We start from the raw sequence: 26,958 nt of genomic DNA on the forward strand, positions 1-26,958 counted from the left end.
GGACTCCAGCCTGTAGTGCTCCTGCTTACTAGTAGAAGGGAGTCAGGGCCTTCACTGTGAGGACGTTGACTCTGTCCTTGGCAGCGTGCTTAACCTGTGCGCTGAAGTTGCTTCCCTTTTACACCATTGGTTCTTTCTGTGGGCTTTTTTTGTTTGGTTTGGTTTTATCCTTCTAAATGATGTGTTGAGGCTCAGTCTGTAGGGATCACAAGGACCAAATGGAGTTTGGATTCCTAGATTCTTGTCTGCAATCCTGATCTAGTATTTATGTGACCCCAAGTTGAATACTGCATAGTATAGGGGTAGTAATTTACTCGGAGATGTTTAGGAAAACACAAATAGATCTGTATTAATATTGTAATTCACCAACCTTGTTTTTTGGGGGAGCTTAGCAAGCGGGTAGAATTGGGCTGTGGAAACTTTTAGATCTTTGTACTTGGGTAGGCTCTGTGGCAGGCAGTTCCCTGTTCTTGCCTCCAACACCCAGTACTGGGAAGTTGGTTTTTTAATGGGAAATACCTGTGATTTAACATTAGACTTGAACCTGCTTCATTTAACTTTGGTAAAGTAACAGGTTCATCCCTCCATCTCTTACAGCTGAAAGGCTAATCCAAAGTATATATAAAAATGTACCTTGAAACAAGCTTGAACCATGAACAATCCGAGGTTTTCACCAAAGATCTTTGAGGGTTTTTTTTGTTTTGTTTTAGCTTTTAAGTTAGTAACTGCTAGTAACTTTGCTTACTGGCAAAAAAGCTGCAGTCTTGTGATAAGCCCGGAATTTGGAGTCCTAGTTTATGCATAGTAAAAGTGATTGGAAGTTGACTTAACAAAATGTTGGCCATGTTTAACTCTGGGAGTAAAATGATGATCTGGGATTTCCTGAAGTTCTGTCATGTTTGTAATCAGAAAGAAAAAGGCAATACTGAGGGCAAGAAAGTTTGATACTTTGACTAGAGGAATATCAAAAATTGCAAGTGTAAGTATATCTTAACGCCTGGCCTCTCGCACTGCTGCTTATTAGGCACTGAATACAACCAACAAGGCAGAGCCAGGAGGCAGAAGCATAAAACCGAAGTCCTCACTGGAGTTTGCTGTGATGGGTCCCAGCTGCATCTCTAGCGCCAAGTCCCAAGGGCCCTAGTGGGCAAAGCCTCTCAGAACCTGCAAACCACCCCAGAGCCTAAGACCAGAGAGACCTTTTGTTCCTGCCAGCAGTGGTGCAGTACTGAGCAATGCCTGTGGAGCCAAGGGTTTTTTAGAAGCAGTTTCTCATTCGTGATCCTGTGTATCCTACCAGTCAGAAGGCAATTCTCCAGGAAGTGTTCCTAAAACAGCAGTTGCTAAATAGCAATCACATGTAGCTACCTACGTAGTGTTCGGTCATAGTATGTAAAGTCTGTTGGTCTGGTTCAGTTGAATTTAGATGCTGGTGAATGGGGAGAAAGACCAGGATGGCTTTAGAATTAGACACACCTTCCTGTTTGAAATGAGCCAAGGATTAAAAATTTTTTTTGTAAGTTTGGAAACTCCAGGGAAAGGTTAAGTGGGTGTTTTAGAAATACTTAGGGACTTGAGTCTTACTGGATTGATTTGAATCACCTGGATTTAAATCAAACCCATTCTGTTTATTAAGCCTTACGTTACTGGGGTAGGAATTCTTACCAACTATACTAAAATGCTGACCCACTACTGGGCAGTGGGGAACCTGTTCAGAGCCTTGGTGCCTGCTCTCAAGAGGCCCCCAGCAGCACAATAAAGAGTAGGTAGCAGAAGAGAAAGCAAATGGAAAACGGGCATGGAGACAGATTCCATTGTGAAAGAAGGTTGAGCTATTTTCATCAAATTCCAGCCTCTGGGATGATCCGTCAAAAGCTTGTGTGCACCTGAGAATTCAGGGTTCAGCTATCTGGGGAGCCCCAGTTCTCCAGCATTAGCACTACAGGGAAATAAAGAGCCCCTAAGAAATCTCACAGTAGCACCTAGGCCTTGACCTTAGAATTGGCAAGATGACATCAGAACAGAAACGGGCAGGAAAGGCAGAACTTCAGCTCCAGTCTCTGGGATCCAGCCATCTTGGCCCTTTAAAGCTTCCCACAGAACCCTGAGCAGGTAAGAGCCACTTCAGGAGAGTCCTGGGCTCCAGCCTCACAAGACTCCCCTTATTCTGATCCTCGCCTTACTTTGGGACCTTGAAACTAGACATCACCCACCTCTGGATCTGTTACATTTGCATGTGGGGGCAAGGAAGTAGGGAGATGGGCGAGAGGCGGCCATATTGCACTTGGATTTTCCGCAGGAGATCTACATGATTCTAAATCACCCGAAGGCTGTTTACTGTTTACTCCGGGGGAGAGAGAAGGCAACAGCACACGTGATGATGCCTCAAGCATCCAATAGATAGAATTACCTGTTAAGCCCAGAGATCAGATTTTGGATCCAGTCCTAGGCTGGGCACGTAGTGGGTGCTTCATAAACCAAGTTCTGACTCCAGGAGCCACAACCACCTGGCCGGGGCTCCAGGCACCCTCCCCATCTTGCAAGTGAGTCTGGTGGCCATCCAATGCTGTGGACTAAGACAAAAAGCTACCAGATTAGTCTACCAGGTGTATGGTCTTGGGAGTCCGGCCGACCAGATTCAAATCTTGGTGTTGCCACTGGCTGAGTGAATACAGCATTTAACTTCAGTGTTTCCCCATCTGCAAATCTGGAGGTTGGACCAGAATGATCTAGAAAACTAGATTCTAGAGTAGGGATACCCGATTGAGCAAATGAAAATACAGGATGCTTATTTAAATTTGAATTTCAGATAAACAATGCATATCCATTGAAGATACTGTCTCCTCACCCTCCCCACTGTGTGGTCCCTGCTGTATGAGCACAAGATGGTTCAGAGGGGAGAGCAGGGCTTTTCCAGGCAGAGAACAGGTTGGAATCTGGCTTCCCCTGCTAGCAGCCATCCACTTGGGAAAGCACTCTTCCCCCTTGAGGTTCTTCTCTGGTGTAAAGTGAGAACAGGCTAGAGAACCAGCAGTAGCCACCACGAAGACTGGGGATTTAGCAGGGGGCCTCAGTAGTTGTGTGACCTTGGGCAGGTCACTTCAAAGAGACAATGCAGCAGTAGAACCTAGGCCAGCACTGGGCACATTTCAGCACTCCACTCATGGCAGGAGTGGGTGGGAGAACGGGAATCTGCAAAACTTTCATGGGACCCTGAGTGCAAGTATGGCTTGGGGGCCCTCCAGCAGAGATGGAGTAGAGTGGGGGGACCCACCAGGAGCTAACCTAGCAGGAACACCCATTGGAAGCTAATCCAACCCAGAGAGGTCTGGCATACACTGGTCACACAACTAACCCACAAACAAATAACTTTAATTTTTTTTTTTTTTTTTTTTTGAGCAGGAGCTGGGCCTTGAGGGCCCCTGCCCCAGCCGCACGCCACGTTTATGATATAACCCATCACAGCTGGATTTAAAAAATACACAAAAAATATAATATACATTATAAAACCTAGGTTGGGTTTGGAAGTGGCCTGAGCGATATGCAAATTGTGAGGACCTTCAGGAAGCTCAGGGGCGGGTGGTGTAAGGAAGGGAAGGGGCACAGTACTTCATATGAAACTCGTGAATGCCCAGAGGTGGCTGGTAGACAGGCCAAGCTGGCAGAGGGGCCTGGGTGTTGGGAAGGGCCAGCAGGGGAAGGGTTAACCTTCAGTCCCAGAACTGATTCTGGGAAGCTGCTGTCCGAGTCCTGGGAGACTGAGATGGAGAAAAACATAAGGGAGTGGTGCCCACCAAGGGTTGACCAAACCCAAGTCTTGGGCATTAAAAAATAGCAAAGCCTTTCTGCTACCCCTTGTCCCTGGAACACTGGTCTGCCCTGAGGCTGGGGCTCCATCTTTCTACAGGACGCTCCAAGCTATTTTGGAGTCTGCCCCTGGGGTCCTTCTCCCATCAGGAAGCTGCTGACGGGCTCAGGCACTGGATCTGGGCCAGGGCAGGTTGGAGGAGGTCAGCACAGGGGCTGACAGAGGGCACCTAACAGGTGCCAAGTACCTGCTGCTCCTCTCTTCCTGCCTGGTCAGAAGCAGCTGCTCCCCTGGGAGGAGGCTCCCAACGTGGATGGCCCCAGCCCCTAGTACAGACCCTCTTTCCCATCCCCTCCAGGGAGGTAGTGTAAACCTGGGCTCTGGGGACAGGCAGCCCTGGATGAGAATTCCAACTCTGCCCCACCCTGCAAGGGTCGCTCAACTTCAAGTCTCAGCACATCATGAGACGCCAAGACCCACGACCCGTGCTCGCCTCACGTGGTCTGAGAACGGCACTGGGTACACATAGGACCTAGCACCGGGCCCGGCACATAGCAGGTGCAAGAAAGTGTGGGCCCCTCTCTCTTCTCAACCTAACTCCAACTCGACACTCTCCTTCCTGGGGCCTCTGCACTCTGACTCCCTCGGTCTCCGTTCCACCCTCCCCTGCCGGCCACACGTGCCTGAGCCCAAAGGGGTCCTCCCATTCACCGGAGGCTGGGCAGAGCTGGGCGATGGTTCAGCATCTAGGGCGGGCTGCCCCACCACTGAGCCCTCCTCTCTTCTCCCACAATTAAAGCGCAGAACAGTGGCAGGGAGTGTGTGTGCTGGGGGTAGGTGGGGAGGCCTCCTGGGTCCTGGGCCTGAGGCCTGGCAGGCGGGTGAGTCCTCAATCCCAGACTTCCAGGGAGGGCCAGGCAGGTGTGTGGAACAGACGCTCGTCCTGGATCCTGGTGGTGGGGGCAGAGGGTAGCCTAATCTTTGACGAGTTTGTAGACATGGTGCTGGGCCCCGTGCTCGCTGGTGGAGACTTCGAAGACGAAAGCAATGACAAGCAGGGTCTCCTGGGAGTCCCGGCTCGTGACCACCTGGGGGCCAGGCAGGAGGATTCAAGGGGTCAGGCGGCACAGAGCCACAGGTGTAGGGGCCGAGAAGACCCTTCTCCTTTCTGGATAGCAGTCTCCTCACCTGAGCGATGGGTCTGGCCACCCCCACTTTGAGGCCCCGGTGCCCCCCATTCCCCGGCTGCCCCCCCACCCCCCCCACCTGCAGGATGGTGAAGTTCTCCAGGACGCTGTTCATCATGTACTTCTCCGGCAGGTGCTTCAGCTTGTGGATGAAATTGATCATGTACTCGCACATGGGGGAGCGGTGGATGCGGTACACGAAGCGCCCGTTCTCCAGCCTGGCATACTCTGTCTGCGGAAGGCCACGAGGAGGGCGTCACCCAGCGTGCCTGCTCCCGGCCCCACCGTGCCACCCTGGGCCCCCACTCACCTCCACCTTCTCCACCACTTGCTTGCCAAAGGAGCACACCTTGGTGGAGACGCTGATGGTCATGCTATCGGCCGAGCTATACTGGGAGCTGACCCCGTAGAAGGCTCCCGGGCCCTCCTGGATGGTGCTGTTGAGGTCGGCCTAGATGGGGGGAAGCGAGCGTGGTGTCAGGAGGGGCGGAGGCCAGAGGGAGGCTTCTGGGCGTGCCACACCAGTGTTTCGCCCAAGGACCCGTCCCCAGCACTCTGCCCACAGGCCACAGGGAGAGAGGGCAGGGTCAGGGGTCAGCAGGGGGACCCAGGTACGCTGCACATCTGGGGGGCAGGGGTTGGTGGGAGCAGAGAGGGCAGCTCACCCAGAACTTGACAAGGAAGAAGGCATTAGGGGGCCCCTTCTCATAGAGTTCCTTCAGTCCCCCTTTTTTCTCTGGGAACTTGTCATAGATCTGACGCACGTCGACGGCCTCCAGAGGCGGGTCCGAAAAGGCAGGGTTCGTCTGGCCGATGTGCACAAATAGGTGTTTGCTGTACTGTGGGGAGGGCCCAGTACTGGGTCAGGAGAGCACTCAAGTGTGCAGGCCTGAGAGCTGCACGGGACAGAGCCGCCCTGTGGCTTCCCCACCCCAGGACCCTGAGCCGTGGCCCTGGACCGCCACGCCAGGGTCTCTCCATGATTGCACAAACCCTCACCCCCACCCCCACTCCCACCCCCAGCCACATTACCGTGTCGGGGTCTCGCTGCACCTCCATGAAGGCAGAATACTCGAGGAGCCGCAGCCGGGAGGAAGCGATGGTACGGTCCTGCCATACGGGCACAGAGGCAGCAGCTGGGGGGAGCGGGGTCAGGGGCTCGTAACCTGGGAGGGCGAGATGGACCCTCATCTGCATGGCTGTGTGTGCGTGGTTACACATAGAGCCGCCTCCAGCTGCGCAGAGCATTGTGCAAACTAGAAAATGGCACCCCTTTTGGGTAGAACACGGGTTGGATTTTGACTCCCTTTCCACGGCTTCTTGCACAGTGTACAACCTGCACAACTGTTTGCAGTGGCCCCAGTAGTACATAGCCCTGGAATTTTTATATCACTATTAACATGTATTCAAACAGAAAATGCAGGCAAGTAAAAAGGGAAAAATAGGGTGCCTGGCTGACTCAGTCAGAAGAGCATATGACTCTTGATCTCGGAGTCATGGGTTCGAGCCCCACATTGGATGTAGAGATTACTTAAATGAATAAAAAAATTTTAAAATAGGGAGAGTAAAAATTACCCAGGATCTCATCACCTAGAGAGAGTGAAATTCTGTTAAGATGTTGGTGTGTTTCCACGCGAGAATTTTATACACACACACACACACACACACACACACACACATACCCATACACATATATAAATGTTGTATTTTTGTTGGTGTGTACTAGTTAGTAGCAGAGTTCTGGAAGCAACACTATAAAAGGTGAGGGGCCTATTCCTGTACCAATCCCCTATAGACACCACCCACTTCTCCCTCCCAGTGTAAACACAGGCACAGCCTTGCTGCCCACACCTCCCCCCCCCCCGCCCCACCCCTGCTCTTCTCAGCAGACGGGGAAGGGCAGAGGGGAGTCGGTGGCAATGTTGTGTGGGGAACTTACTGCTGAGCGTTGGCGGCAGGGGCGGCTGGATGGGGTAGGCTGGTTGTGCAAAGGGCTTGATGCTGCAGACAGGAGGAGCACAGCCTGGTTAGAGGGTCACCCCTAAGCCCACCTTCCACCTGGTCCAGTCACTTGGAGTCTCATCTGGTCTCAATAGGGAGCCACCCAGCCTTTCTGCAAAGGCCCAGAAATGCATGCTGACAAGCTAACTCACCAGCTTTTTGTCTTCTCCGCATTTTAGCATTTGTGAAATCCTGCTGTATCTCACAACTGATGTGCACATTTAATGTAGCCTTTTGACCCCACCCCGAGCTGCTCATTAAACTGAGGGTGTGTCTGAGGATGAAAGTCCTCTTAGAATTGAGGGAACCGAGTTCACTCGACTACCTGACGTGCTGACTAGGGGACCGACTGGGAGAGCAACTGAATGAGAAGGAGCTGAAGGACAGGCGACAAGTGGGTGAGTGGGTTGATGAGTGAACACACACATGAATGAATAGACAGATGCACTGCTCTCTTGCTGGTGCTCTCCATCCTCTGTTTTCGCATTAAAACTTTGCCCAGCTGTTGCTGGAACCCTGATCAAAGGGGAAGATGACTGCCAGGGATGAGGGTGTGGGAAGGATGTGCCACAATACTCACTCCTGAGAGGGTCCAGGCTGCTGTCCCAGGAGAGGGGGGCTGCTCCAGAACTGCAGAGATGGGACAAAGCCCAGCGGCCCCTCAGCATCCACGACCCCCACCACAGCCCAGCCCTGAAGGCACTCCCTCACCTCAGCCCCACCTCCCAGGCCCCCTGTACCCGTGAGGAAGTGGAGAAGACGGCCTGGGGCAGAGGGGAGGGTGGGCTGAACTTGTTCTGTAGGACGCTGGCGGAGACAATCTGGGCGGATGACATGGATGCCATGCTCTGGAGGGCTTTGTCCTTGGAGACCTGGTCCTGGGGAGGGGAGAGGCAGTGTGAGGCCAGGCCAGAGACAGGGTTGGGGTCTGCCTCAGGGCCCCTCCCAGGCCCTCAGGGCTCTGCTATGCGGGCTCAGGGGAGTCCCAGCCCCCACCTGGGCCGGTCTCCTAAGTGTCCATCACCCCTCTGAGCACAATCCTTGGTGAGAAATAATTTTACTTTATTCTGTAACCCAGTATATACCCAAACGCTCCTCCTTATGCTGTGTGTCATGCACTCATATTTTCTATTCTGTTTCATCAGCGGTTCTCAAAGTGTGGTCCATGAACCAACAGCACCAGGATCACCTGGAAGCTTGTTAGAAACGCAAATTCTCAGGCCTCAGCCCAGACCCACTGAATCAGAAACCCTGAGGGTGAAGTCCAGAAATCTGTCTTCAACCAGCCCTCCAGGCGATTCTGATGCAGGCTCGAGTTTGAGAACCACTATCAGTGTTCATTTTCAAAGCATGCTGGTCGCAACCTATTCAACTGATTTCACAATTCATGATTTGAAGATCCTGTATTAGGTGCTCTCCCCCCATCTCCCACCCTGGGGAGGGGCAGGCTACTTACCAGGTTCATGGCCTGTGAAGGAGAGGGAGGTGGATTAGAAGAGGCACACATGAGGGCCATGTAGGGCGGGGACCTGTCTTCTCACCCTCCTCCGCTCAACGGCCACCCGGCTCTCGGGTCTGAGGAACCCAAGGGAGCTCAGAGGCCGCTGTGGACCCTCACCCCACCCCACTGCTACCCAGAGCGAGAGCTTGCCAGTGGGCGTGCCCTGGAAAGAGCAGAATGAGGGAGGGCATGCTGGAGACCTAGATGGTGGACCAAGCTGGTGCCCTGGGGGGGCTGCCCAGGTCCTCTGGAGCTGTGATACAGGCATGGGGCCTAGAGCGGCAGGCTTAGTCTGCTGGGCAGCTATGAAGTAAGGGGAAGGCACAGCCTACAGGGGCCCTGAGCCCCATGCTCTGGGATCCTCAGCCGTAAGGCAGTCAGGATTGAGCATCAGGATTGAGCGTCCAATGCAAGGAACAGCCATGCCCACCACAACAGCTCTGCCAGCCGATGCCCCCGTGTCTCCCCCCTGCCCACCGAAGGCCCCATGCAATCAACAAGCAGCAATTAGGAGGAAGGAGAAAAAGGAAAACGAAGAAGAGAGGTGAGCCGCAGTGGCCCCCAGATGGTCTTCCTCTCCCTCATTGTAGGGCTGGCGGTCCCCCTGGGCTTCTGCCTAGTTTCCAGAGGCTGTGGCCCTCTGTAGCCTGAAGTGGCCTTTAGACTTCATGCTGCTGTTTGTGTTTCTGAGACACCCTCCACCCCTCCATACTCTTCAGCCACCTGTCTGCCCTGGGCTGGTCTCAGAAAACAGCAGGGCCGGGCCAAAAGGCGGGGACCCCCTACCTTCAGCTTGGACTGAATCTCTCGAGATTTCCGCCTGGCTAGAACCTGCAAGTGGCTAGAGACCTGTAGAAAGAGAAAGAAAGAGAGAAAAAGAGCAGAAAGGGCAGAAGAAGAGGCAAGAACGGAGCTTCAGCCAGAAAAGAGGCACAGTGGGGCCAGAGAGCCCGCCGAGGCAGAGGCCTGAGCTGCGCGGAGATAGCGGTGGAGGTGCCGAGGAGGGACTGGAGGCCCTAGTCAGGCGCCCAACATACCTTGATGCCAACCTGGTACTCCCGCACCTTCTTCCGAGCTAGAACCTGTATGTGGCTGGACACCTAGGGGCCGCCCCGCGCCCCGTCAGAGAGGAAAACACAGAGAGTGAGGAGGCACGGCATGGGGCGGCCATGGGCAAGGAGCACCCCAGCCCTCGTCTCTGGGGCCAAATGGAAGTGGGGGAAACTATGGGGCCCTGAGCCCTGCCAGTTCTTTGCTCTCTTCTTGGCCCTGTTTTGATCAAGGGCCTATGGTAGCCTCCAGGACCACCATGTACAGTTGTATAGGTTGATCACTGCACAAGAGAACCTAAGTCAGCAAGGACTTGGGGCACCTGAATGGCTCAGTCAGTTAAACGTCCGACTTTGGCTCAGGTCATGGTCTCAAGGTTCATAGGTTCAAGCCCTGCGTCAGGCAAGATTCTGTGCTGACAGCTTGGAGCCTGGAGCCTGCTTCTGATTCTGATTCTGTGTCTCCCTCTCTCTCTGCCCCTCCCCTGCTCATGCTCTGTCTCTCTCTCAAAAAAAAAAAAAAAAAAAAAAAAAAAAAAACCACATAAAAAACATTTTCAATCAATCAGTCAATCAATCAGCAAGGACTAAAATCCAGCCCAAGGTCTGCTGCTGAAGTTATGTGCCCTGGAGTAGGGCTGCCTCTAACCCAGAAGGGTATCTTTTTATTTTTCCAAAACAGGATGACTTTTTCTCTCTGATGTCTTCAGAGGAGACAGTTTCTCTCTCTCTCTTTTTTTAAATGTTGATTTATTTTTGAGAGAGAGAGAGAGAGAGAGAGCAGGAGGGACAGAGAGAGAGAGGGAGACAGAGGATCCAAAGCTGCTCCACGCTGTCAGCAGAGCCCTATCGATATGGGACTTGAACTCAAGAAATGTGAGATCATGACCTAAGCCAAAGTCGGATGTTTAACCGACTGAGCCACCCAGGTGCCCCTTTCTCTTTTTAAAACAGATTTATGTATGTATGTACATATGTATGTATTTAAGTAATCTCTGCACCCAATGTGGGGCTTGAACTCCTGACCCCGTGATGAGGTCACATGCTCTACTGACTGAGCCAGCCAGGTACCCTGAGACCTTTTTCTGATTGTCATCACCCATGGCCATAATGCTCCTGCGGGCCATCAGATTATACATCGAGGCCATATCCTCTACGAAAGATCTCCCCCTGTACCACTGCCTACATCCTGTGTCAACCCCAACAGCTTGCCAGCCGATAAAACCAGGCCTGGCCCTGCTCCTGCTTTGCTCATCAGCTTCCTCCCCCAACATACCTTCCTTCTCCTTGGACAAAGATATGGCCATATATATATCTACACGCACACACACACAGTAGGTGCCCTTAATAGCATTTCTTCTCCAGCGTATTACAAGGGTCTAACCCTAAGCCTGAGAGAACCTAAAGGTCACTGTTTTCCCACGAAACACAAGGGGACACATGGATCCTTCCAGGATGCTTCACACAGGCATTATCAGCAATGGCTGTGGGCTTTCTTTGCAAGTTGTTTTCATCCCCACAAAGAAACCGTTTCTTTTTCTTTTTAATCATATACCGCAAGTTACTGTATAAGTGATGCCGGGCAGCCCTCTGCTACTGGGTTAGGGCCCAGGCTGGGTGTTCCTCGTGCTGCCTCACCGTGCACAGCAATCAGACACGTGTCCGGCGAGATTACTGATCGCTCCATATCATGACAGTAAGTGATGTTTCGTGGGCACAGCTATTACTGCTGTCAGCATTCTACACCTCCCTCATCTGACCTTCATAGTGACACGGACAAGTCAGTACTCACATCGTCCCTCGAGTTACAGATGATGAAACCAAAGCACAGAGAGGTGAAGCAGCTTATCCAAGGTCACACAGCTGGGGGCTAGAGCTGGGATTTGAACCGAGGTGGCCTGAGTCCAGAGCCCACTTGCCACCAAGCTGTGCTGCCAGGATTCTCTGGACCCTTAGCACAGAGGACCACCGCCGAATGCTCAACTCGGTGACAGCTGGAAGTCACATGGAACTTAATCCTAATATAATGCTTAGCTGTTTTTTCAATGTGGAGGCATTGTACTTGCTATTAATTGCTGTATGTGTCTGTAAAAACCTTAAAACCACATTTTTAAACCAAAAGTAAAATAAAAACAACCAAAGAAAACCCCTGCCTGTCATCTGGTTGCTCTCTGCAACACATAAAGACATGCTTAGTCCTCACAACCATAGGATGGGTCTGTCTGTCTTATCTATCTATCCATCCATACATCTATTTTTTTAAGATTTGATTTGATTTGATTTGATTTTGTTAGTTTATCGTCCATTTATTTATTTTGAGAGAGATTGAGAGCACGCAAGCACGAGCAGGGAAGGGGCAGAGAGAGAGAGAGGGAGAGAGAAAATTCCAAGCTGGCTCAGGGTACAGCCTGATGTGGGGCTCCAATCCACAAACCATGAGCTCATGATCTCAGCCAAAATCAAGGGTCAGACGCTCAACTGACTGGGCCACCCAGGCAACCTAAATTTTATTTTCTTAAGTAATCTCCACACCCAATGTGGGGCTCAAACTCATAAGAGATGGGTCCTCTTTTACAGAGATATTAGACATCAGAGTTCTAGGAAAGAATCAAGTTAGAGGAACGCTACCCTTGCAAAATGACCAAATTTTTAAATTCCGACCTTGCCCCCAGCTGGCCTGTAACACATCATCGTACAGCCAGCCTTCCTGGGATACCTGGCCAGGAGCAGGTACAATGTTCCTCTGAATCAAGAGGCTCTACTACCCTCCCTACACCTCAGGTCAAAGGGACTGAGCCTAAAGGTCCCTTGACCCCTTCCCACTCTGACAAACACGTTCCTATAAACATTTCTTTCGGTGAAGCAGGAGACAGTGCCCTTCTCCTGTGTCTGCGATGGCTTTCTGTTTAGTCTTTTTTTAAAAAATTAAGTTAGCTCTACACCCAACATGGGACTTAAAGTCACAACCCTGAGATCAAGGGTCACAAGTTCTTAGGGGCATCAGGGGGGCTCAGTTGGTTGAGCATCCGACTTCTGTTCAGGTCATGATCTCACGGTTCGTGGGCTCGAGTCTCACTTTGGATACTCTGTCCCCCTCTCTCTGCCCCTCCTCCACTTGTGCTCTCTCTCTCTCAAAAATAAATGAAAAAAAAAAAAAAAAAAAAAAAAGAGTGACCTGCTCCTCCAACTGAGCCAGTCAGGAGCCCTGGCTTTCTGCTTATAAAGACAGAATAATAACAGCAATAGCAGCGGCAAATTCTTCTACAGTGCCCACTCTGTTCTAAGTGTCTTCACATAATAGCTAATTTAATGGCAGAGGAAGAGCCTGAGAGGCAAAGTACCCCTTCCCTGCAGGTAGCGGCGAGGGTATCTGAACTTGGGGGCATGATTAGTCAGCACCTCTGACAGTCAGTCCCAGGCCCCTGGGAACAGGGCCCTTGTCTGCCTGGTTCCCTGCCGTATCCCTCATGCCTAGAACATAGTAAGTAGTAGCTCACTGATTCGCTAAATGAGTAAATGCGGTGCAGTATGAACTGGCCCAGGGAAAGTGGTTAATAAAGGCCTGAACAGGGGCGTTTAAGTGTCGGATGGCTCAGTCGGTTAAGTGTCCGACTTCCGCCCAGGTCATGACTTCACGGTTTGCGAGTTCGAGCCCCACATCAGGCTCTGTGCTGACAGCTCAGAGCCTGGGCCCTGCTTCAGATTGTCTCCTTCTCTCTCTCTGCCCCTCCCCCACTCACACTCTGTCTCTCTCTCTCTCTCTAAAAAATAAACATGAAAAACAATTTAAAAAAAAATAATAAATGCCTGAATAAACGAGGGAGGTTCCTGCTCCCACACTGAGGGGGTGGACTCAAAACCTTCCTTTGAGACAACAGGATGGGACAGGTCAGCTCTGTCATATGCACATGGGGATCCGGGGAGGTGGGTGCAAGGTCCAAACCCCACCAGACAGGGAGGTTAGAAGAGCTGAGGATCAGAGGTGGCTTCCGGTCCTCCCGTCTGTGCGCCCAGCCTGCCTCTCTCCCAGGCACCCCACACGGAACCCACCCCAACCAGCTCCCTTTCAGGCCTCCCGTCAGCACACAGCTGTCCTCCCTGGCCGGGGGAGCCACCCGATCATCTCTCCATGCCGCCACCACTACCCTCACCATTGCCACTACCCAGGCCACCATCGCTGTGGATCTAGGTCCCTGCCTCTGCCTGGCCCTCCCTGGTCCACTGCCCCAGCTGCTCCAGGGCCAACATTCCTTGACAGCTGCCACCTGCCACTCCCTGTTCTATTCCCTTCTGTGGACCCAGCTGCCCGGAGGGGAAACCTGTCCCTCAGGCCTCCAGCCACCATCCTCGGCTCTTCCCGCCCCTCTCCCCACCCACCGCGCTGCTGACTGGTGGCTCTTTCCTGCCCGGTGGGTTCAGTCCGGGGTCCACCCCCTACCAGCCACGTGACCTGGAGGAAGTTACTTATCTTCCCCACGCCTCAGTTTTCTCATCTGTAAAATGGAGGTAATTACTATACCCACCTCATAAGGTTATTGTGAGGAATAAATACATTAATATAGAGTAAGCCCTGTATGGGTTCCCAATTATTATACGTCTATCCAACTTCCTCAGCCTAGCAGAATCCTTTCCCCTTCTTCTGCCTGCCTAAATCCTAAGTTCCTACTTAAAAATGCATTCTCCTCCAGAAAGCCTCGGCGGCCCCCCTCCTCCCTTCCCCTGCCCGGTCCAGGTCAGACCCTGTCCACCCGCCCACACTCTTTTGTTGGCCGTGCCGCCCTGCTCCGCACTCCTGTCACTGCGACCGTCTGTCTCGCTGGCTGGTCAGTGGGCCACTCAGGGCGGTGACCATGCACCGCTGAGGCTGCCCCACGGGGCTTCTCGGAGGTCACTCAGGTTGGGGTGGTGGTGGCCGGTCAGAGAGGACAGTGCCCCTTTCTCTACGACAGCGGCAAGAGCGGCCTGGGGAGTGTGTATGGGCAGCGGGGATGCAGCACCTGTGTCTCCCTACCTGTTTTCTCGTCCGCGTCTTGCCCGTCCTCAGTTTGATGTAGCGCGCAATCAACTCATTTCGACCTGGATTGGGGTGAGAGAAGAATGAAGAGAGGCCAAGACCCGCCCTTCCCCGCCCCAACCTGGGAAACCCACAGGCCTCTCCCCCAACGCTGCTCTTCTGTTCCCTCCCCCGACCCTCTTCACTCCAGCCGCCCCCCAAGGGCACGAGTGAGCGGGGCAGATGGAGGGTAGGGGGAGTCCCAGGTGCTCCCCGCACTGCCCTGGGGGAGTGAGTAGGGGGCAACAGAGTGGGAGGAGGAAGGTGGGGCAATGTCAGGCCGCCTGACAGGTTTCCCTGCAGACAGACAGGGGCAGGTGTGGCCAAAGTGCGGCAGGACAGCTGGGCCGCTCACTCCTAGCTCCAGCAGCACTTCCTTCCTCCCGGTGCCTGTCACCAGTGTTCACGTGTGAGTGAGGCCTGCCGCAGGTGGCACACGTCCCCAAGGGTGTCTGATGGAGTTCTGGATAGGCTCCTGTCCTAGCTGTCCTTGCCATGAGGAGAGACCCTGGACAAGTCCCTTTCCTTCTCTGGTGAAAGAGGCAGGAAGGACCCAATGGTCTCCACCACACCTTCTACCCTGACAGCCTGTGTCAAGATGTCACTGAGCACATCACTGTGTCCTCGAGCCTGTCACCGCCATGATACGGCTTACCAGTGTCTCTCCTGACTTGTTGAGATGCCGGCAAATGCTTAGCCAATACCTTTTATCCCCCAAATCCAGGATCCCTGGCCCCCAACCCCATCACCTCCCCAGAAGGGCCACATTCTCCAAATTCCTCTTCCATGACAGAACCAGCCCCACTGCCCCTCCCTTCCTGCCTGCCCCTCTCCACCCCACTCCCTCCGCCCTGTCTAAAAATACCCTGTGGGGCTGCCCCAGCCATCTGGGAGGTAGCAGTAGGGACAGGCAGCCCCCGCCCTATGGAAGCGCTCTGGAACATCTGCCTGCCCACGAGTGGGCTCTGGGGCTAGGGCGAGCATGGCACAGAGGGTGGGGACAAGGGACACTGCAGTCCTTACCACTTGGCCCAGCTGTCTCCTTCCTGGCCCCCGTCACGGTCATGGACGCTGGGAGGGGATGGGCTAAGGGCTTGCCTCAGTCAGCCATAGGCCGTCAGGGAGGGTTGGAGGGAGCCGGCAAGGAGCCAGGCCCAGAAGGGTTGAGTTATCCCAAAAATGCAGCTCTGGGAGAGCCCTCTCAGGGCTGGACAAGAGGGGGACACTCCCTTCTGGAGGCAAGGGATGGGCAAGGTGGCAGAGAGCAGGCCAGGAGAGCAGGAGACACTTGGGAGGTGGTCTGAGGAATGAAGGCGTCTCCTGGTCTCTCCAGCCCTCTTCCTAACCCAGGTCCCTGTCGCCGTGCGGCCTCCCACCAGCGCACAGCGCCCCCATCCCACACCCAGGAACTGGAGGGGACTCGCCAGTAGGACACCCCAGGTCTTACCCTGGGGCTTCCCCACCCTCTGTGGGGAAAGACCTTGTCCCAGGCCTAGCCTGGAGCACACTGGACTGACCCAGTTTCCTGTGTCCACTGAGTCACCCTGAAACCTGTAGGCCAGCAGGGGGAGGAGAGGAGGAGCCGCAGGGGGGTGTCAAGGTGTGGGCCTCACTCTGGTGGAGGGGGCGAGCCTGGCTTGTTTATGAGGAGGATGGATCCAGACACACAGGCTTACACGCCCAGACTCGCCCGTGGCAGGCTGGCGGCCTCACAGGACTTCGCCAAACCGGTTCGGTGAGGGGGCAGAGAGCAGGGGGAGGTGCCAGGGAGGGCCAGGCCACCTCTGCGGTCCTGTCCAGTGTCCCTGTGCCTCCCCGCACGCACCGTACATCTTGCCCTCGTCTGACAGGATGATCTTGCGGCGGCCGCAGGGCGGGTAGATGGCCAGGGCCTCCTGGAAGCTCTGCTCGATGTCGGGGCTCCACACACCCTCGGCGTCGTTGTCCAGCCCCTTGTCCAGGCCCTCGGGCCCATCCTCCCGGGCCTCCCCGGGGCTGCTGCTGGCATTCCAGCTGTTGGACGCTATTGTGCTGGTTGCTCTGGGCTCTGGGCCTGAGCCCACTGGGCAGCCGGAGCCTGTGGGGCAGACACAGAGGAGTTAGGGCCAGGCTTCTCCCAGATCACAGCAATCTCCCACCCCAGGGGCAGGTGCTCCAGGGCAGGGTGGAGGTAACCAGAGGTTATGCCTGTTCAGCGCTGTGTGACCTTGACCGAGCTACATCACCTCTCTGAGCTTTCGGTCCTATAAGACAAGGAAAAGGTCTCCTTCAGGTTGTGAGGGAAATGAGATCATGACAAAGTACCAACCCCCAATGCCTGACTCATAAAACACTCAAGACATAGTCTTGGTGGTGATCGATAACAACAATAATAATGCCTATATCTAGGGGCGCCTGGGTGGCTCAGTCGGTTAAGCGTCCGACTTCAGCTCAGGTCACGATCTCACGGTCCGTGAGTTCGAGCCCCGCGTCGGGCTCTGGGCCGACGGCTCAGAGCCTGGAGCCTGCTTCCGATTCTGTGTCTCCCTCTCTCTCTGCCCCTCCCCCGTTCATGCTCTGTCTCTCTCTGTCTCAAAAATAAATAAACGTTAAAAAAAAAAAAATTAAAAAAAAAATAATAATGCCTATATCTACACGGCACTTTTGTGGGGAAGAAGCATATTCGTATTCATTTAATCCTCAAAGGTAAGGCAGGGAAGGCAAGGACTGGTGCCCATTATTCAGATGAGAGACTGAGGCTCCCAAGGTTATGCGGCTGCCAAAGGCATCGTGATGAGTGGAGAGGAGAAACAGGAGTGGGGCCCGGTGTGTCTGCAGCTCTCAGAGGGGCTGCTCGGTTCTGACTCTGCCTGCTCCTCCTCGGGGCTTGGGCATCCCCAGCCAGGACCCCCCCCATCTCCTCAATCTCCCCCTGCCCCAGTGCAACACTGCTGAAGACCCATTATGCGGGATGGGGAGGGTCCCTGACCCAGGAAGGGTGTGGTTTTGACTTCCCTAAAAGATAACTCACAAGGAACCTAAACGTGGGGGCTGGGACTGTCCCAGGAATTGCGAGGAGGGAGGGATGCTGGCTGGCAAGGAAGCAGCTGAGAAGGTGCCTGGCCAACAGCCTTGCTCAACCCCACTGGCTCCTCCGTCCCACTTCCTGTTCCTGCACCTCCTGGCCCCACAGCAGCCCATAAACCACCCACACGCCTGCCCCTGCCCTGGCCCACATTGCAGATGGGCCAGGGCTCTGTAAACTCTGAGTTCCCTGCACACGCCAGACTGGGTTATTAACTTAGACCACACCCGGCAGTGCCCCCAACACACACAGCTCCAAGGCTCACCCCCAACCCCCTTCAGCCTCAGACTCTGCATGGCCAATGCATTATCAGGGTCCTGGGAGCCTTGGAGCCCAAGACGGCTACATCCAAGGACTTTGCTCTGGCCTGCAGGGAAAGCGGGGGGTGGGTAGGGTAGGAAAGAGATGTGGAGACCCCTCTGCAGCCAAGGAAGAGAATTCTTTCCCCTCAGACAAGAATTCCAGGTCCTGCCAAATGGGTAGAGGGTCCTCTCTGCGGGGCCACCTGTTTAGGGAGGCTTGAAGAGTGTGGCTAGTGGCAAAGGATGGGGAGGGCCTAGGAGGCCTAAATGTCAGAAGGATATAGACTTAAGATTACTAATGAGGGGCGCCTGGGGGGCTCCATCAGTTAAGCGTCTGACTTCAGCTCAGGTCATGATCTCATGGTTCGTGGGTTCGAGTCCCATGTTGGGCTTTGTGCTGACAGCTCGGATCCTGGAGCCCGCTTCGGATTCTGTGTCTCCCTCTCTCTCTACCGCTTCCCTGCTTGTGCTCTGTCTCTCTCTCTCACACACACAAAAATAAACATTAAAAAGATTTTTTTTTAATAATAAACATTAATATTTAAAAAAAAGACTACTAATGAGAGCACCTGTTATATGGCCGGCACTGTTCTGGGATTTTACACGCATTGATTCATTTAATCCTCAAAATAACCCATGGGGTAGAGACTATTACTAGTCCCACTTTACAGATGAGGAAACCAAAGAACAGAGAGGTTAAGCAACTTGTCAGACACACAGCTACTAAGTGCTGGAGCTGGGCTCTGAGCGTAGGCAATCTGGCTTCAGTCCCTTAACCAAGGGGATGAAGCTGAGAAGCCTCACCACCTTGAGCCAGAAAGGAGGCCCAGCTGTCATGGCAACCACTCTGAGCCCACCCAGTGGGGTCCAGACCAGGGGCCTCCCCCCAGCCCAAGTAGCTGGGGCAACTTCAAGGACACCCATATTCCTGAAGCCCTTTCTGTGAGGCCTCCAAGACCAGGAGGAACAGCTCTCCCACACCAGAGGGGTGGCCAGGGAGAGAGGAAGCCATGCTCCTGACCAGTGAGACGGCCAACTCCTCTACTCCCAGCCTGTCTCTCCCCACCGGAAGTTATATCCCCATCCCCTCCTTAACTCCTGAGGCCACGTTCTTGGAATAAAAATGTGAGAGGGCAGAGACTCAAGACTCTGGAGACCCAGTGACTCCCATATTGAGGTAGTTGAGATGCAGGGCCTCCTCCCAGATCCGACACTGCCACAGGCTATGAGGGGAGGCAGAAGAGGGGCTACAGTGGGCTAAGACCCCTCCCAACAGAGTCCTCAACGCATTTCCCCCCAAATCCTTTCCTGAGGCGGAGCAGCAGGGGCCCAGCGCATGGGGGGCCCTGGCAGCCCCAGACTTTTTACAGCAATTTTCCTGCCTCCCCCAAGTCTCTGCCCGCCTCCCCTCTTCCAGGCGGTGGCCCCCCCCCCCTTCTCGGGGTGATGTCAGCCCCGCCCCGCCCCCCGCAGGAGCACTGTGGCCAAATATGGCGAACACAGCAGTGCTTGGGAGCTGGGACAGACTGGGGGGGCGGGGCGGCGGCCCCTGGCTGGGACCGCTGGCAGCTGGTGAGGGGGAGGGGAGCCCAGGGGGCGGCTGCAAGGACGAGTCAAGGAGACAGTGGGACCACCGTCCCTTCCGCTGGCTCATAGGCACGGGCAAGGCTCACTTTCTAGGAACACTCCTGTGGGCACAGGCGCCAACACAGGGGCCCACAGGTGACCCCTGCCCCACACAGCCACGCACAGGTATGCTGTGTGGGTGCCTGGACTGACATCCAAATGAGAATGTCCGTACCCCCCAGGCTGAGGCACACCCGTGGGGGTCGGCGAGCAGGCAGCTGCGCCAGGCAGGGGGCTGAGCTGGGGTCTCTGTCCTAGGGCAGCGCTCAGGAGTCTAGGCCAGCTGCTCTGGTCTTCCCAGAGTTACTGCTGTGGGTTGAGGACCGAACCTCGGACCCTCACACCACTGGGGACCCAGCTCCAGGGCTGCGGGCTCTTCAGACGGCTGCAAGCTGGACACGTGTGGGGCTCAGGCACGGTGGAGGGAGGAACGGAGAGGGGTGCCCTGGGGTGAGAGGTGGCCGGGGGCAGGGTCTCCTCCCCGCTGTGCAGAGTGGGGTGGGGAGGGATGGCAGCCCCCAGCTGCTTGTCGGTGCTCACCCAGCCGTCCAGGGCGTCTGCCTGCTGGACTGGGCCACCAAGAGGGGTGGGAGACAGGGAGGAAGACCTGAGTGAGGGGCAAGGGGGTGGAGCCTGGGAAGAGTCTGGGGGTGGGGTAAAGTAGACAGAGACAGATAGACAAGACAGACAGACAAGAAAGACAGACAAGGGAGACAGGAGAGTCCCAGAGAATAAGAGACAAAACCCCCACAAAACCTTGGAGTGAGACCCAGAGAAGGAGAGATCCAGAGAGAGACAGAGCTGGACCCAGAGACAGTGACCAACAGACCCAGACAGATAGAGACCAAGATCCCGAGAGACAGAGGCACACAGCTGGGGGGGGGTGGGGGGGTGGGGGGGAGGTGAGAGAGGCAGGGAGGGGAAATATCAATAAACTCAGACACAGTCGGGCAGGGAGGGAGGGGAGGAGCCGGCAACAGAAAGACCCAGAGTTCAGGACAGACCTAGAAGGAAGGAGTGGCAGGGAAGCCACAACAGGGCCATGTCCAGGGCATCCCACTCCTGTCCCATCTGCTCCGTCCCTCTTAGAGACCACCTCCTATCTCCCTCTGCAGTGGCCCTTTACTACTGCAGGCTGTGGCCCACTGCCTTTACCCCCGGTCTGACCAGCCATTCCTGCTTCCACTGTCTCAGGGCCCTCAGCCTTCAGAGGTCAGAGGTGCCTCTGGTGGTGGCAGGGATGGGAGCTGGGAGCTAGGAGCTAGGAGGCTGGGTGAGCAGGCTTTGGGGCCCTGGGGGAGATAAGGGGCACCCTGCTGCCCACTCCCCACCCTGGGGCCAGATTGCTGGAATAACTGGCTGGACAGCTCCAGTGATGGGAGGCCAGAGCTGGGCAGCTGCACGCACGGGCCCTAGGCCCCCACCCCCACGGGGCCCGCAGCCTCCAAACCACCCAGCCCACACCTCCCTTTCAAGGGAGGAGAGGAGAGAGCTCCCCCAGACTGCCCTGACTGGGGATTCAGACAAGGCCAGTGGAGGCAGGTGGGTGTTGTCCCCACATCCCCCTGCCCCCTCCCTTCCATACCAGCCCCACTGGGAGGACGAACTAGCCCAGTGACCCTCCTGGACTAGGGGCCGGCTGCTGTCCACTTCTGCAGGGACCACAGGGCCTCCCCGTGCTCTCACTCGGAGTGAGAACATTGGTCAAAAGGCAGAGGGATTTTAGTGAAATCAGCAGTTGCACCCCCAATCTCCCACCCCCAACCCTGGGCTGGGCTGACCCGCCAGGGGGTTGAGGATGGGAGGGCAGTTGATGAGGGCTAAGGGAACCTCCCCACCCCCTCTGCCTTTCCCTGCTTCCTTCTCACCCGCCCCCACAGCGGGGCCAGCTGTTCTCCAGCTGCCAGAAGCTCCCACCCTAGAAGTAGCCATGCTCCGGTTGGGACTGCAGAGGGGGCAGGAGGGGGATGGTGTCTGCCTCCCCCACCTCCAGCACAAGGACCCCTGAGGGACCTGGCCAAGTGGCCACACCCTGCCAGGCTGGGGAGGGAGTACCCTCCTCCCTGGAGTAGGGTACAGATTTTTACAGGAGGAAGCAATTTGCAGAGCCCTAGGAGGGAGGTGGGGAGGCCTCCTCCCCTCTCTCCGGTTTATTAATGTGCTTCCAATTTGGGAATCAAGACTCTCTACACCCACCCCCACTACGCAGGGCACAGGCTTCCTGGGGTACAGAGAGGGCAAGCAGCCCCCCAGGCTTCCTTCCCCAAAGCTGATCCTCACTGTCCCAGCGCTGCGCCCCCCACCCGTGTAGGAGAGTGGGAGGTAGAGTCTCAGCGACCTCAAACCTCTGCAGAGAGAAGGGGCCCAGTGACCAGACCTCCCTTCACCCCTACACTGGGACTCTGTCCTGTCTCATCTTTTTTTTTTTTTTTAACTAAGTAATCTCGATGCCCAACGTGGGACTCAAACCCATGACCCCCGAGATCAAGAGTCACATGCTCCACTGACTGAGCCAGCCAGGAATCCCTGTCTCCTCATCTTGTCCCACTGCAGCAAAGACCAGGAATCCAGCTTGTGGGTAGGGGCAGGGAGGCAGCCAATGGGTAGCTTGGGCAAGTGGGTTTCCCAGTTCTCCATTCACATGCCCACGGCCCACCTCAGCCTGCCTGCACCCAGGCCCCTGGTACCCTGTGTCACGTGACGTCACGGACTGAGCTGCCACCAGTCCCTCGGTCAACCCCCCCACTATGAGAGTCACAGTGTCCTCTATAAACACACACAGGCTTCCTCTTGGTCCTCCTCTCTCACGCGCATACTTGTCCAACCCCCCCTCACCCCCCACCAGCCACTGTCCCGCACAGTCACTGTTACCTGCGTCTCTAGCCTTTGTTTCTTTTTAAACTTTCTACTGTGGTAACCCATACATAACATCACATTTACCATTTTAACCATTTTTAAGTGCCCCATTCAGCGGCATTTACGAACTTTCCTTCTTTGTTTCAGACGATTATCTTTTTCATGCTCCTCTTTGCGGACGCCCCACAAATCGGGGTCCCAGGCCCTCAAGTTCATCACACACAGTATCCGGGGTGTGCCTGGCACAGCCCTGACAGTTGTCACCCACACTGTTCTATGGTCCCAAGCAACCTCAGATAGTGCCCAGCCACAGAGGCCGCCTCAGTCATGCCCCGCGCTTCCCGTGCCACGCGGCGCTGCCCGGGCAGGGTCTGGAGCTCTGGTTCACCTACACGCCTATTTCCCACCCCCTTATCACGACGGCTGCTCAGCACCGTGTCAGGATGGCTTCTCCTCACACACACCACGTCCTGTCCTAGTTTTTCTCATGTGTCACGAAGAGTGGCACACACAGCCTATCAGAGTTCCTACACACCTGAGGCTCCTTCATATGCTGTTCACACCCACACACACACGTAGTCACACCACTGCATCACACATCATGCAGGTGGCTCATTCTGCTTATCACACACACACACACACACACACACACACACACACGGCATCAAACGATCGCAGCGTCCCTCATGTATTCCGAGCATCAGGATCCCATCCGGTGTCAGACAGAGGCTCACATTGTTGGGTCTTCCATAAAACATGTCCCCCATGATGGCCACTCACACACAGAGACCGCGTGTATGGCTTTCTTTCACACACACGCTGAGCCTGTCGGTCATGGTGGCTCCTACATACACACGGTGTCGGTCACTCACACGAGTGTTACAAAGTCACGGGCAATGTCACATAAGGCTTCCCTCGCATACAAGTCCAGCCTCACATGCAGTCACGCAAGCTGGTTTTAGCCGGTTCTGTCACACGCACACCCCCCGCACACACAGTGTCACCCACACAGAATGTCCCACTCAGCCTCTGTCTCACACACGTCCAGCGTCACACATGGCTGCATTCTCATTTCCCTCTATCACTTCCTGTCCTTTTGGGACTGGCAGGGAGCACAGGAAACAATCAGCACTCTAGGAAACCTCAAGGGCTAAGGCTTTAGGGAGACCCGTGTCCTCACAGGATTCTCTGGCCTCCAGGCTTCTGCGGGACCCTTAGAGGACAGGCAAAGAAGTCCTTTCCCCTCTCGGGTCCTCCTCTGAGGGGCAGCACACCTCCTGCAGACAAGCCTAGGCTGGCACAACACCAGGAGAGAGGTGAGGCCAGGGCAAGGCCTTGAGGACAGGCCTGAATGTGATCTGCTGACCTCTGACCACAGAAGTTCCCGCCATGGCCCCAGGGCTGCCCCACAGGCCCATGGAGACCTGGTTCCTCAAGGCCACCCCTCCAACCCCACAGCTTCTGCAGCCCCCATGTGGGAAGAAGAGGCTGTGACCTCCTAGCTTCCTCCACAGCTCTTAAGCTGCAGTATTAATAGCCCTCATGGCTCCCTGGCTCCTTGGGGTCTGGCACCCCAGATCCCTTCCCCTCTCCTCACTGTGGGTGGACTCTTCAGCTCTTCATCCCTTCGTAAGTGAGGAGGTAGGGGGTACTGGTAGCTTCTGTTCCCTTCCAGCTTCTGCCCCGAGCCCCTAGTGGGGTCCAGGAATCTGGCTGAGGGGCAGGCCATCCAAGTGACCTCTCAACACAATTCATCCTGGCCACCTTGCCAGACCCCAGGGCCACTTCAGAGGACAAGTTTCCTCAGCTCTGCCTGGCTTCCCTGTCCCTTGCTGCCTGCTGCCTGCGACCCTTTCAGCCGTACTCCCCTGGTTTACATACTCCTCAGTCACCCCCTGGTTTGTCCTCACCTTCTTCCTTAGGCCACTGGATCACCCACTCACCTCTCCAGACCTCACCAGGTTCACGTTCCATAATGGAAGGAGAAGGCAGGCCAGCTGACTAGGAGGCTGGGACTCTGGAAGGTGCTCAAAGATAAGGGACCTGAGAAGTCATTTATTCTGAGCAGGGAAACTGAGGGCCCAGATGACACAGGTGGTTAAAAGCCCAGTTGGGACCAGATCTCTAGTTCCTTGACCTTCTCTTTGAGATATCCCCTTCTCGTTTTAATATTTCCTCAACCGGCAGAATGCACAGGGTGCACCTGAGGGTGAGGGTGGGAGCACAGACCAGGATGCAGACACACACACACACACACACACACACACACACACACACACAGAGCTCTGTCCTGCCAATCATTGACCATCCCACTGAGCCATTCCCCAGTCCAAATACGCTAATTAGCATTAATTATTATTCCCTCCCTTAGGGGGGTGGGAGAAAGGCTCATGAGGTTGAGAATCCAATTGGTTCTTAACCTCTCCCTGAAGAGGGGGCATCAGGGCCCCTGAAGTCACCCTCACCTGACAGCCTATTCCTAGAAGATACATCTGTCCATCCCCTACCCACAGGGTGAGCAGGGATCCAGAAGACCATAGAACCATGTCCTGAAGTGACACCCTCCTGGTGGGGGGAGGGGGGGGCGGTTCTTGGAAAAGGAGCTACAAGAATCTGGAAGGGAGGAGAACATAATTCTCCCACATCTCCAACTTTTGGGGTCTTTGGATATTCTCCTTGTCCCAGGCTGTCCCCAACATGCTAACCAAGGAGGTGTCCTCGCCCCTGCACTGGGGTGGAACATGTATATACACAGAACCAACCGCAAGAGATGGGATACACAGAGCCACCATGGGCACCAGCCCCTAGAGCTGTGTCCAGTCCCTACCCCCATCCCCTGCTTTCCTGGACTACAAGTCCAGGCCTGACCTGGTTCTGCCTCTACCTGGAGAGAGAGAAAGCAAAGAGGGAGGTGCCCCCTGAGAAGCCCTCCCTCAAGGCCTCATTCTCTCTTGTCCAGAAAGAATCTCTGAGCCCTGGATCAGGGCCTCTCTCCCAAAAAGGTGACAGAGCGGGGTCTCAATGACACTTTCCCGGGGCCTGGCTAGCTGAAAACCAAATGCAGACAGGCACTCCTGACCTTTCCTCCCCAGGCAGGAGTAAAGGGCATGACAGACAATGGTGGTGGGGAGGGAGGGAGGGGGGAGAACAAACCTCCTTCAAACCCTCTAAAGTCTAAACAAGGCTCTGAGGAAGTGTAGCGAAAATAAGGCCCCAAAACCAGCCCCCTTTGGAGCCAGGCTCTTAGAGCCCTGGTCTGGAACTCGGAACCCCCACCCACTGGGACAGAACCGGACTAGAGCTTAAGCCCCTGCCTCTCAGGGGGCACACGCCCAGGGCGCGCAGCTCTGCTCCCAGTCACCCTCCACAATCCAGCGCAGCCACAGGCACCGCGCGCAGGAGCCGGCCTGGACGCCGGGAGGCCGGGCCCGAGGCCTGCGTGGAGCTGGAGCCGGGCGGGCTCGGAGAGAGCGCGAGCCGGGAGTCCAAAGGGCGGCGGGGCCCGGGACTGGGAGTCCTGGGTACGAGCTCCCCAGTGGCAGGGCCCCCGAACCGTGCGCCCCCAAGACCCCTGCCTCGGCACCCCATACTCGGACGGTGGGACAGACGAAGGCACCGGAGACAATCTCCCGGTTCCCCGACCTCCCCCAACCAACTCGTCCGGGTCGCGGGGGGAGGGGGGTAGGGGTGGGAGGGGTGGGCGGGGCTTCCCGGAGAGCTTTACCCCCCCTTCCCTCTAAACTTCCCGGCACCCAGATCCGGGGCTCAGGCTCAAGCTGGACAATAGCTCGGGGATCTAGCCCCCCGCGAGTGCCCCCCCAATCCAGAACCAGCCAACCAAACCACCTCTCCCAGTACGGCCTCTTCCCGGCGTCCTCCCGGCTTACCTGGTCCGAGCTCGGGGGGGCGCTCCGGCCGGGCCGCTCCGCCGGGCCCGAAAAAGCTGAGAGGGGGGCCGGGAAAGGGGGGTCTTGGGGAGGGGGCTGGCCGGAATGTGCGGAATGAGCCGGGCCGGAGCGGGAGGCGCCGGGCGCGGAGGAGGGAGCGAGCGGGACGGAAAGTTTGTGTTGAGGAGCCGGGGCGGGGGGTGGGGGCTGCGGGGAAGGAGGGGGCGGGGCGCTCAGGGGGGCGGGCACCGACCGGGAGGGGCGGGGCCGGGCCGCGCGGGGCCGCCCCCAGTCGGCGCTCGGGCTGCCCACCCCATGGCTTCGCGACCTGTGGCTGTTCCCGGCCTTCCCGCGCCTAGGCGCTTCGCTCCCCGCCTGCCAGTGCCACGCTCCCAACTTCTCCCTGCACGCCGGGCCTTACCCCACCTCCCCAGGACCCCACCGCAATTTGGGGCTCGGGGCTGGGCGGAGCCGAGGGCGGAGCTCCCGCCTAGCCGGCTGGACTCCCGTCGGGGTGCCGCGTCACGAGGAGCCCCGGGGGGCCGAAGCGCACGGGCCTCAGGGCTCCCTACCCGCCCCCTCCCCCCCCCCTCCCCGAGTCCGGAGCTGCCGAGGCGGAGCGCC

At 55.9% G+C, this 26,958-nt stretch overlaps 1 protein-coding gene across 1 annotated transcript; it reads right to left on the bottom strand.

Moving 5' to 3' along the window:
- Positions 1-1,588: 1,588 nt before the first annotated feature.
- Positions 1,589-26,689, bottom strand: TEAD3 (TEA domain transcription factor 3; the record flags this gene model as incomplete). Its single annotated transcript, XM_058736138.1, has 13 exons — positions 1,589-4,896; positions 5,075-5,227; positions 5,306-5,446; positions 5,661-5,834; positions 6,028-6,161; positions 6,935-6,996; positions 7,577-7,626; positions 7,737-7,874; positions 9,284-9,346; positions 9,535-9,597; positions 14,558-14,622; positions 16,425-16,676; positions 26,335-26,689. Coding segments are annotated over 13 exons (1,764 nt in total), but the record flags the coding sequence as incomplete, so codon positions are not given.
- Between the last annotated feature and the right edge of the window lie 269 nt (positions 26,690-26,958).

The sequence above is a fragment of the Neofelis nebulosa genome, chromosome 6 (assembly GCF_028018385.1).
Source record: "Neofelis nebulosa isolate mNeoNeb1 chromosome 6, mNeoNeb1.pri, whole genome shotgun sequence".
NCBI classification, from domain to species: Eukaryota; Metazoa; Chordata; class Mammalia; order Carnivora; family Felidae; genus Neofelis; species Neofelis nebulosa.